This window comes from Leopardus geoffroyi, chromosome A1 (genome assembly GCF_018350155.1).
Source record: "Leopardus geoffroyi isolate Oge1 chromosome A1, O.geoffroyi_Oge1_pat1.0, whole genome shotgun sequence".
Classification (NCBI taxonomy): domain Eukaryota; kingdom Metazoa; phylum Chordata; class Mammalia; order Carnivora; family Felidae; genus Leopardus; species Leopardus geoffroyi.
In genome coordinates, this window is record NC_059326.1 from 7,908,371 (window position 1) to 7,920,518 (window position 12,148).

The 12,148-nt window shown below is 43.7% G+C and overlaps 1 protein-coding gene across 1 annotated transcript in view; it reads right to left on the reverse strand.

Moving 5' to 3' along the window:
- Positions 1-12,148, reverse strand: part of FLT1 (fms related receptor tyrosine kinase 1) — a 176,200-nt gene that overhangs the window by 79,524 nt on the left and 84,528 nt on the right. The window contains exon 13 of the mRNA XM_045465730.1: positions 4,494-4,602. Coding sequence (XP_045321686.1) covers positions 4,494-4,602 — 109 coding nt within the window. The remainder of the gene's footprint in view (positions 1-4,493; positions 4,603-12,148) is intronic.

Below are 12,148 nucleotides of genomic sequence, written 5' to 3' on the forward strand. Positions count from 1 at the left end.
AGTCCAAAATTAGATATCATATCAACTCTTTCCTAAATCGGACTTTGCTTGTTTTTCTGATTTTTCTGGGCTTTGACTTTATTATAAAGTGTCACGTCTGAAGAAATGCCAAAGTATTCATTTGAAACCTGGGAGCAGGGGGTAACAGTGGCTTATGAAGCTGTCAGTGGCTGGAGAGCAAAGGTTTTCCTGCTTTTAAAATGAAAAGCTAAGAATGGGTCAGAAGATGCCGAAGCAGCTAACAGTCATTTTCAACATAACAATAAGGTGTCAGAAACAGCCCCTCTAACTCAGCATCTTTTTACGTTTGGGACATTTTCCAAGCCTGAGGAGTAAAACGTCAGCCACCAGTTTCTTCACAGATACTGGCTGTCGTGTGCACACGGGCCACAGTCGAATCATTTCTTCAAAGACCCCGGGGCTTGCCATTTATGAGGTCCCGTCCTGGCGGTTAGAACCCAAGCGAGCCCAAGTAACACCATTGAGATCATGCAGAGTTTCTATTTACTTTAGTGATTTGAAACTTCCTGTGGAAATAGCTCACAGGTTTCCTGATGGAAGATTTTGTTTATCTTTGCCAAGCACCACGAGGAATCTCAAAATAAAATGCATTTAGTGACACTGGGAAACCAGGGAGATAAGGCAGTGCTGTTCCTGCTTCACCCCCAGTAATTGCTAACACACCCAGCCGTAGTCCCGCGGAGTGCCAGCAAATGGCAAAAACACGCACACGGAGGCAAAGAAAAGAACCAGCTGGGTTTTGAGGTCTGCTTCTCACACCGTTAGCGAAGTCACTTTAGTTCATGTTACCAGACAGCCTCTTAGAAACGACTCTTTCTCAGGCTACCTCCTTTGGCATTCTCTTCTGATCCATAGAAGATGATAAGTAAAACGTCCTGACACTAGTTAACGAATCCAGAGGGATTTTTTTCCTCTCAATTCATGTGGATTTTTTTTTTTAGATGGAGTACAAAAACAGACCCAGGAAAGAACTGCCTTCTAATGAAGCGAAAGCAGGCGACCTTCCCACACTTGCGTATCTGTTGCAGATTTCGGCACAATCCTCGTCGGCACCAACTAATGCCTATCACATCCATGGCATCTTATGGGATGTCATGGACAAGAACCAATCCTTGCTCAGAAGAGATATCTGATTTAGGGGTAGGTGCAAGAGAAATCTATTTACACGGGTGTGTATTAGGGGATGGACGTTTTGACTCAGTTGGATCAAACATGTGAATCAAGCTCACGAAACAGACAAGCATAGAAATGCACAGGTTGAGAGGGATAGCTTGTCAGGTCCTAATAAAGAAGCCTTTCCTTCTGCTGAAGAACAGAAATAACATTCCCTGAGAAGTGAGTGGTTACTAGAAAGTTGTTTGTTTGTTTCAAGTAGCCACTACGTGCAAGTGAATGGCAAAGTTTAGAGCAGAAGGGGTGGGGAATTCTAAAGGCCAAGGCCAACTTGTTTTCATTAGTTTGGAAGGCAACTGTGTTAAACTGTTATTATATTTTAACGAACGGGCAACAGGACTGAAATGAGGACCAGTAAGGACCCAAATCCAGATCTTTTGATTTAGAACAGGTGAATTTTAGATCTTTTAAACCAGTGCTTCCACTAGGTTAAGTATAAACACCAAGCCAATATGCATTCATCTTTCAGAAAATAGACATGGAAGGGGCAACATTCCTGAGTATTTAGCTCCATCTCTAGTTGAGAATAAATCTCATGACAAGGATTTAAGAAAGAAAAGAGTCGTAATTAAAAAAACAATGAATGTAAGCAAATTATAATTACCAAAACTAGAACTTTTCGGGACTAGCAGAAAACAATTCAGAGCAATTCTATTCAGTTTAAGATTAAAGCTCTTGAATTTCTAGAGGAAAACACCGTAAGCCTCAAGTACGTACGTTTGACTTGAATTCTCATCGCCCCTTTCTGAGGACAAGCCTGGAGATCTAGAAAGGATTTCAGCCATCCCATGGTTAAAAACTGTATAATGTGGAAGGAGTAGGAGGGAATCTCTGTCTGCGTTCAACAGACATGCTGACCACAGACAGACACACAACAATGCAAAGTTCAGTAGGATGGGCTAGATATTGGTGTTGCAGTTGAGGCTGGTCATCAAATTAATCATTTCGGGGACCCCGAACAACAAGGAAACGAACACAACATTCCCCTCCACTCTTGGTAACTCCTCTTCCGGTATTGCCTTCAGATCCAGGCAAGAGGGGTCCCTGCCCCCCCCCCCGTTCCATGTCTTTTTTTTGGGGGAGGGGGGGGGGTCCTGGGGATCCCAGAATTCCCTGTAAAGATGGCCTCAAGTCTGCTTCCAGACTGAAAAAGTCCTCCTGAGGTCAGACTGCTCATGAGTGTGCACACTTCTAGGTCCCAGGGAAGACTGTTAGGGGTGTGGACAGTACTTGGCTGACCATACACGTGGGTGCACTAGTGGGGCAGAGCCAGGAATAGAAAGAGAAGAGGGGGGTCAGTTCCTTCTGCACCTTCAGGCACTGTCACATCCCGCTGTGGACCTGTGAGTGGTCCCCGAATTCGGCATCCGCGTCTCACATTTCGGGCCATCGTGGAGAGGTCTATCTGCCCATGAGAAGCTGAACCATAGCATGGTATCCGGTCTGGGCTCTGAGAACGTCCGGGCAAGGCTAGCCTCTTCTTTCTACCTGTTCAGATTTCATGCCCTCCTTCCCCCGGACCACCTCAGCCCTTCCTTCTCAGAGGCTCAGAGCACCACCGGACCACACGGTACCCACTGGCCACGTGTGGCTACCGAGCCCTTCGAATGGGGCGAGTGTGACGGCAAGAACTGAATTTTATTCCGTTTTATCTCAACTACTTTAAATTTTAAACACTGAAGCCGAACAAGGTTTTAAAAATATCGATCGCATGTCAAGATGATGATATTTTGGATACACTGGCTTACATAAAACTCATCTTACTTTTTATTCTTCAAAAATGTAGTTTTACTGGAAAATTCTAAATTACGTGTGTGGCTTGTATTTCTATCGGACAGCATTGGCTTAGCGTCGGTAAATGCACCTGCCACCTTGCTGCTACACATGCCTCTTGATATGAGGATGTGACATTTCTTTTTTGTGTTAAAACTGTCTTCCTATAAAGACGAGGCTTCACGGAGAGCCGTTCAAGGGCTCAGGGCAGCGCTGAACTGTTCTATTCAATGGGGAGTGCCCACTAAACTTGTATAAACTTGTTGAACGTTCAGCACAGGATTGCTCAATCTTTTAAACTTTAAATCATACGTACGGTGACTAAGGATTTGCATAGGAATTTGTTTCCAATCAAACATAAAGGACAGTACCTTTGTTCCTAAGTGGTCCAAATCATCCAACACTGATAAGAGAACCAATATTGTGTGCAATGGCTATCTGAATCCTTCTCTAAATAAAGGAATTTTCCAACTTGGAGTAGATACAAACACGATTTCCCTTATACTTCTCAGCTGTAAGGGGACAGGGGCTGACCCGGTCTAGGAGTGGCTCTGCTGTGTCCCTCTTCACCTCTCCAAACCCCATTTCCTCACCTGGAAAGTGTGGGGGCTATCAGGCTGAATAGCCTCTCAAGTCTCTTCCGGCTCTCACATTCTGTGAGAACCTACCTCAGGAGATCTCCCACGACACAGCTTCTCTGAGGATTGGCTAACTTGCCGGAAGGCTCCCTGTGATCTGACATCCCATATGTCTCATGCAATCAGACCTACCTATTTCTTTCTAGAGAACTCTAGGCAACTGCTGCAGCCTGCCCCATGCAGCGCGAAGTTTCCAGAAAGCTGGCAAACTGCCCGGGTTTCCTCAGAAAATTGGGGGAGTGTGGAGCCAGGCAATTGTTTTTATACTTTGAGCTACTTACTTCCTTCCTGTACCCATGGAGGGACATAGGGAGTGCCATTTGTGTCCCTTGGACATTTTAAGATTTGCAGAGACCATCATATTTAAGGCTGAAAATCAGTAAATGCTACCAAAAAACAGCACACGAGTTACCGTCAACAAACTCAGTTTCGGAGTTCTATAGGAGAGCCTCATTCCTCAAAAGCAGAAATGACTTACGTTGTGAGACCATTAGCTTTTTAATTAAAAAAAAACAAACAAAAAAAAAAAACACGTCATCAAAGGTTTGGTTTCCTTGATTATTACCAAACAACTGCTATGTACCAGACCCCATGCCAGGTGCGGAAAAGAGTTTAAAAACGAGTACGACAAGATCCTAACCTCACGACCCAATCTGGGAGGAAGAAGCACACAGACGGCTCTACAAGGGAACTCGGAGAAATAACTCGGTAGATCCAGTGACGCCAAATTCTGTTCCTGAGAGCAAGGATGAAGGTACTCAATGTTTAACAGTTCTATGGAATTTTTTAAAAACAAAAATCCTTCCAGCTCTAAATGCACCAAGAAGCAAATTGAAAGGACGTCAAGGTCACCAGGCTATCTTTGTGAGTAGAGGGTATATCGCTTACCTGTGATGTAAAAGTTTATGTTCCTTTCCACAGTCCCTACTTTATTAGAAGCCACGCAACTGTAGATTCCAGAAATCCTAGCGTCCGCCACAACCAAGGTACTAGCCGTCTGTGAAAGAAAAGGAAACTTTAGCGAGAGCAAAGAACCATTTGAACATCCCGAAGATTCTTCTGAGGGCTGAAATGATTCAGCTATTCCATTCATTCAGCAAGGGTACTATTGCACGCACGGTGGTTTACCAGAAGGCTCTCCCTCCGCCGAGCCCCAGCAAGAATGGAAAAATAACAGGAAAGCAGGTCCTCAGGAGACCGGGGGCTATGACATCCGACTCGTATGAGGGATTCAGGCTTATTTATCTCGTGCTGCTGGCGTAACAATTATAGACCTAAAGCCGAGATGCGGGACGGCACGTTCTACTCTGTGAGGTGGTCACTTCCACGTCAATGAGAGGAACAGGTGAGGCCGAGGCCTTCCCTTTTGTTCGGATGACCTGAGATTATGGATGCTTTTGGTAACAGGAGGTCTCTTTGCTGTTTGCTTCTGTAATGGGCATGTCCAGTGGGCAGGGACAGTGGAGAAAGGCTGGCTGAACCCTTTCTTGTAGGCACTCAAAGAACGCAGCCTCATAGCCCCCAAAGGTGCTGAGGGAGAGGCTGGAAAGTTCACTGAGGTTGTCAGTGTGTGTGTGTGTGTGTGTGCGCGCGCGCGTGCACAAATTACTCAACTTCTTTGCCTGCCAATTCCCAGTCTAGGAAATGAAGACCAAAGTTGTGAATACCACAGTATCGTTTCACTAGATTTTAGTGCTATTTGACTAACGAGCCCTGAAAGAGACACTGGGGTGAGTGTGAAGGCACGATCTAAGCTGTGATGTCTCAAAGAGTAGTGCGACACACATTTACACAGCTTCAAGACCCGCTTTGCTGTCTTTTAAAGATCGATTAAAAAAGAATAAAGATAAAAATTAGTAATACGCAACAGATGGTTGGTTTTAAAACTTAACCCAGCCTGGCAAAAAATACATACTTATACATTAAAAAAAAATGAAAAAAGCTAGTTAAGTTTTTTATATTTAAAAGGACAAAAAAAAAAAAAAAAAGAATTTATCCCATTATTTCTAGATTGTTGCAGCTCTTGCCCTAGAACACAAATCACTGGTCAGAGGCTTTGAAATTACAGAGGCTGCCTGTAGTGATGCCTCCGGATGAGAGGGGTGTCCTCGCCGAAGTGTTAATTACACCCAGTGACTCACAGGCTAAAGTAATATACAGACCGAAATGTGACAGTGGGCATGCTAAGACGATGAACACAAACTCTACAAAGGGTCCTAACATTTTTCTGAGTTGCTAAGTAATGGGCTCGTCACTTCACTTATGTTCTCCTATCCCAGCCAATAAATGGACACGTTTCTTTTATCTACAGGTCAAGACGACTGAAAACTACACTCCTAGTTTTTTTGTTTGTTTTGGCCAGCGAATTTTCTGTAATTTTCACTACGGTAGAGTGTATATTACATGTTGTTTCCTCTTCTGTTTGTTGGATCTGTTTAATTACATCTGCTCATATATCCCGTATGTTGTTGACATTATTGGCAAGGAAAACATCTGCAATTTGTGGCAATTCTCATTCAACTTCGCCCTCACTGATTGGGTGTTCATCGAGGCACTGAGCAGATGTTGTAGGGGAAACAGAGATGAACGTGACACAATCCCTATTCTTAATCTTGAAGAGTCCTTGAAGACCTACTTTAAGGTGATAGAGAAGAAATTCCCTACTTGATGGCCAAATATGTATTATTCTCTCTTCTGCAGAGAAAATACTCCCATGCAGGCAAATAACCCGTAGAGAAGACCCTGAAGGAGCTCAGGGGTCTTTTTCTCTATGTTAATTATTTTTTTCTCTATGCTAACTATTAATCGATATAAGAGGTGGCAAGTAAGAGGAAAGAGCTCTCCAGAATATTTCTTTTGAATTATCGCACCCCCACTTAAAAGCCATGGAAGAAAATGGAAGTACTTCGAAGAGAAGCTTGCAGGCAGCAACGTGAAAAGAAGTGTTAGCTTGTGGCCGCTGGGACAATCCAGACTGTCAAGTAAGACTCTGACTTCTTTATTTGGTCTCTGGAAACTTGGGCCCAGACGCAGCCAGTTCAGACCCAAGAGACGCCAATGAAGGTCCCCCCCCCCCCCAGGTCCCCCCCCCTGCTCAAGCACTGCTTTTCTTATGACGTTAGCTCTCAAGTGTTTATCCTCGCGGGCCTCGGCACAATCCTATCTACGTGCTTTGATTTGTTGCTCAATAAATAAGTGAGGAACTCATTTCTGTCTGTACCGAGAATGCTGATATTAGGGACAGTGATTACCTGAATCTGAAAGTTCTATCTGCGTTTCTATTAAAATTATTTTGATTTCACTGAACTCAAAGCAAATGAGCAAGGGAAAGTCAATTCAGACATGCACATCTGCCATAGTTAAGACTTGGGCAGGCAATCTGGCGATAATTCCAATGAACAGATGGATAGCTCAGAACCCTTGTATAATCAGAGAATAAAATCGAGATACCTAGGAATGAAAGGAATACAGGTCACACGATGAGCCACAGAGATACAAATGCATCCGAGTCTCTCTTATTTTGCTTGAATGAGCCCTCCCCAAACCAACACCTTAGCCATAGGCAAGTCTGCTCCAGAACTCACCTCTCCCAAGTTTCTATTAAAATCGAATGAGAAAATGACATTGATGGGGGTTTACATTATTTGTTTCTGGGTACATTTATGTAGCCCTCTAGCTGTGTGCCAATGTGTGAGGTATTATCTCATTTACTCCTCCCTATAGCCCCGTGAGGTGGGTATATTACCCTTGATCTCTACATGACACCGCCTGTTGCCTTAAAACTCTTTAGATGGAAAAGCACAGATCTATTGGTAGTGTTCTGTCTACTCTTCGGATTGAATTTTTCTTGAAGAATACATCCTTAAATTGGCAGAGACGGGTCACATCAGCTGAAATCTTCCTAGGGACAGAAATACTCGGTTCTTTCTTATTATTTGACACAAGCTGCAAACTGGTTTTCACCTGATCCATTATTATAAGGTTTGAAAACAGGACGGATGAATGAAAAAGTTATAAAGAAGCAAATTTAAAGATAAGATGAAATTAATACCCTATGATCAACTTTATTAAAAATTATCTGATTCTAGAGCACTTCTTTTTCCAGATAATGTATTTTTAAATTACAAACGGAAACGTATTTTCATGAAAAACAAAAGATGTTTGGCAACGGAAGTAGAAACTTTATAGGGTCAGAAAAAGCTCAAGTGTGAATTGTAGGTGGGTGCGGTTTTTCTGGGCAGAAGGCAACTTCTCCTAGGGCGTTAAGTCTAAACGCAGGAGTCTTCTGAGTGAAAGGGACAAATCCTTTCCCCGGTGCCTGTAACCAAATACTATTGTTTCAAAGGGGGGAAAAAAATGAAAATAGCCTAACAGTCGGAACACCAAATATTAACTTAATACTTGAAAAGGGCAAGTGCCAAGATTTTGAGTTGTTCCATGTGGAATCTACACTTTGAGGGTGCCTTTAATTTGCCCTGCCAGGACCCCAAGGATTTAGACAGTAGAAAAAGACCCTTGACGTCATTCTCCGGGTTCTTTTACACGACCCAAGAATGCTGATGAAATGTGTTGTCAGGTACTGTAAAGTGGGAAGTTATTCATACCCCTTCCTTCCTTCCCTCTCCCCAAGCATTAGTAACTCCCTACTACAATGCGGTTTGAACCTCATGGAAGAGAATGGATGGGATGATGTGTAATTCTGCCTAATTTCCAGAACTCATTTTAAAAGGGCTAAATATGGAACGGTGATTTTCATCTCGGGATGTTTCTAATATCATTTCCTTTTAAGTGTGTCAGGGGGACATAAGAGTAGATATATAAAGGCCATGGAAGAATCTAAAATTAACCTCGGGTGGCACGTTCGAGCCAAGTGATGGGAAAATAGAACAGGAGAATTCAAAAAAAAAAAAAAAAAAAGAAGCCTGGAGGAACGTGGGAAATGAGACCCGAACTGCAATTCTGTGATTAGGTTTCATGCCTCTTTCGTGGATCGGTCCCATATGGCACACTTCTCAAGGTAACCTCCAAACTAGCAAACTACCTCGGCGGAAATGTCGCCAGAACGGTAAAATTGTCGCAACTCTCCAGCCTGACGGAGTTAACGCCATAATATGTATTTCCTGACTGTGTTTTCTAACCCAGGGTCCCTTCGACTTCCTACTCCATAGCTGCAACCCCAACAATCTGGCAACCCCATTAAACAATACTAAAACTCCTCACTTGTTATCAGCAACTCCAATTGATGACTCATTTTTCACAGATCTAGGCCAAAACTTGCCAATAAGGAAACTAAATTTGATTGTCCTCTGCACCCTTCTAGGAGTTAAACAAAAAAAAAAAGCGGGGGGGGGGGGGGGAAGGAAACGCCTGAAATCTTAGGGATGCTCCAGTAAGCCCTCCATTCTCTTGATCTGTCGGGGGGAGGAGTGTCTCTGGGCAGGCTCGTTATGTGACTGTAGGTAAAAGGGTCATTTATAGTCTAAGCTGGGACTTTACTATGCTTGCTAAACACGGACAGAAAAGCAGTTTTGTGGACACAAGCGCCCACTGGGTCTGGAGGTCTATATTTAAAACCTTTGCAGGGGCGCCTGGGTGGCTAAGTGGGTTGAGCGTCTGACTTCGGCTCAGGTCATGATCTCATGGTTCGTGGGTTCGAGCCCCGCGTTGGGCTCTGTGCGGACAGCTCGGAGCCTGGAGCCTGCTTCGGATTCTCTGTCTCTCTCTCTCTCTCTCTCTCTCTGCCCCTCCCCAGCTTGCACTCTGTCTCTCCCTCTCTCAAAAATAAATACACGTTAAAAAAAAAATTAAAAACAAAACCTTTGCAGAAGTACAAAATTACGAAACGATAAAGTTGTTTCAAGCCACACGACAGACAATCAGGGAAGCTCTTCTCTCCCTCAGGGTTTGGGCCTTCACTCGCCCTGTGCTTTCCAGGTATCCTGTATGGAGTCAGGTTGCTGCTTCAGGGTTCATTCAGGCTAATTCGAAACCTCCTCTGGCTTTTTCATTTTTCACTTTTTTTTTTTTCCTATTGTGTATTTTTGTGGCTAGGATGCCACAACAGGACTAGAAGCTGCTGCTGAAAGTAGGCTCATACATTCTCGTGTTAATATCCAGCAGCCAACGGTACGTGTACCTGACGTGGTCAGAAGGCAAAACAAACTGACACAATTGACGGCATCTCAGAGTTTTCTAGTACGTTGTGACAACCGCCTTGCTTTCTACTCTGAGGCGTTTCCTTTAAAAAAAAAACGGGGTGTCACTCCAACTTTCAAGTTTACAGAATTTCCTCTTTTCAAAGCATCTCATTGAAGTGCTCTTGCCCATGCTATCCATCACGGGACGTTTTCAACTACTGTTCATTTCTATTAGAGAAAAAGAATTTTAACCACCGCTGTGGTCATAAAAACTTTTCCTAAATCCTTGACAAGTGGTTGTTCACATTTTTTTGCAAGCCGTCACCACTGTAATTTCTGTACCTAGTTGGTAGAGCAGTGGTTTTGGGAACAGGAACACTTTGCTTTGAGTTTCTCATTTACCATATTTAAGCTGTTTGAGTTCATCTTGTCACCCCCATTTTTCTTATCTTTATTTAAAATTTTTTTTCCAACGTTTATTTATTTTTTTGGGGACAGAGAGAGACAGAGCATGAACGGGGGAGGGGCAGAGAGAGAGGGGGACACAGAATCGGAAACAGGCTCCAGGCTCTGCGCCATCAGCCCAGAGCCCGACGCGGGGCTCGAACTCACGGACCGCGAGATCGTGACCTGGCTGAAGTCGGACGCTTAACCGACTGCGCCACCCAGGCGCCCCTCTTATCTTTATTTAAAAAAATTGCTTTTAATGTTTATTTTTGAGAGAGAGAGTGAGAGAGAGAGACAGAACACGAGTGGGGGAGGGGCAGAGAGAGGGGGAGACACAGAATCTGAAGCAGGTCCCAGGCTCTGAGCTGTCAGCACAGAGCCCGACGCGGGGCTCGAACCCACAACCGTGAGTGAGATCATGACCTGAGCCGAAGTCGGATGCTTAACCCACTGAGCCACCCAGGTGCCCCTCTCATCTTTAAAAAGGAGATAAGCACTCTGCCCAAAGACTGGCGAATGTCAAAAAGTTTTACAGAACGAGGAATTCAGATGTGGTTTGTTGTTATTGTTCAACCCTATGTGGGGGGAATGATGTTATCTATTTTGTTGCCTTCAAATGCAAACAACACAGCTGGACACACAGGTAACATAAGCATAATCACACTCCAGCTGACAGTATCCATACGAACGAACGGCTCCAAATCAAGATATGCATATATAAATAGACAATCTGGCAATGGGTTGATAGGTTTCTCCTTTTTAAAGCATCGTTCCCCCTGTGCCTGATAAGAGCAGATTTTTAAGTGTATTTTTCACTAATGTCAACAGACAAAAGTCACCAGGTCTCAGGTCTACGGAGATGTGCCCAGTTCAGAAGGTGCCAGCTACTGCTGAGGCTCAGTGGAGGTCAGGGGCGCAGCGAACGCACAGTGTTTTTGCAGAGAGGGCAGCAAAGGCAACCCAACGTGCGTTCCCTAAGTTCAAGGTTCCTCCGCTCTTATGCAAATCCGCTGCGTGTACAATTTCTACCTGGACACTTGAGGGCTGGGGGGGACCAAGGCCAACATGAAGCTCAGGAGATTTGCTGAGAGTAATAAAGTCCATTGCATCTGGCCCACGAGTAGCAGGTTTTCAACCACCAAACATAAAACTGTGGTAGCCTAGAAGTAGGGTAAAATCTCTGAGCCTTTCCAGTTCTTGGCATCCTTTTTTAGAGGAGGAGTTGGATTTCCAACATTGGTCAATGGGTACAAAGTTTCAGTTATGCTAGGTAAGTCCTCGAGATCCACCATAGGACACATGCTGTGGCCTATATGGAAACATCTGCTAAGTGGTATCACTCATTCATGCATTCATATATTCAATGGGAGGAAACTCTTGGAGGCGACGGGTGAATTTATGGCATTGACTGCGGTGCTGGTTTCATGGCTGTGCGTTTACCTCCAAAGTCATTAAACTGTATACGTCAAATCTGTACCGTGTTTTTTACATCAATCATACCTCAATAAAAATTTTTTAATACTAAAAAGAGCACCAGCAACGATGCCTACTAGGCTCTCATTAGGTCAGGGAACTTTTTTTTTTTTTCTTTTGATCAGAAGTCTATTTTTTTAAAGGTGGGGTATAATTGATACATAACATTGTATTCGTTTCAAATGGAGAGCGTAATTTGCATGTATTACCATACAATCACCAAAATAAGTCTAGTTAACATCTGTCATCATACATAGTTAAGCAACTTTTTTTTTTTTCTTGTGATGAGCACTACCAACCTCTATTCTCTTAGCAACTTTCAAATATGCGATATGGTATTATCAACGATAGTCCCTATGTCGTGCATTACATCCCCAGGACTCAGTTACTTTATCACTGGAACTTGGCTTGATCACCTTCACTTATTTTTCACACCCCTCACCCCACCACCAACCTGTTCTCTGTTATCGATAAGCTTGGGGTTTT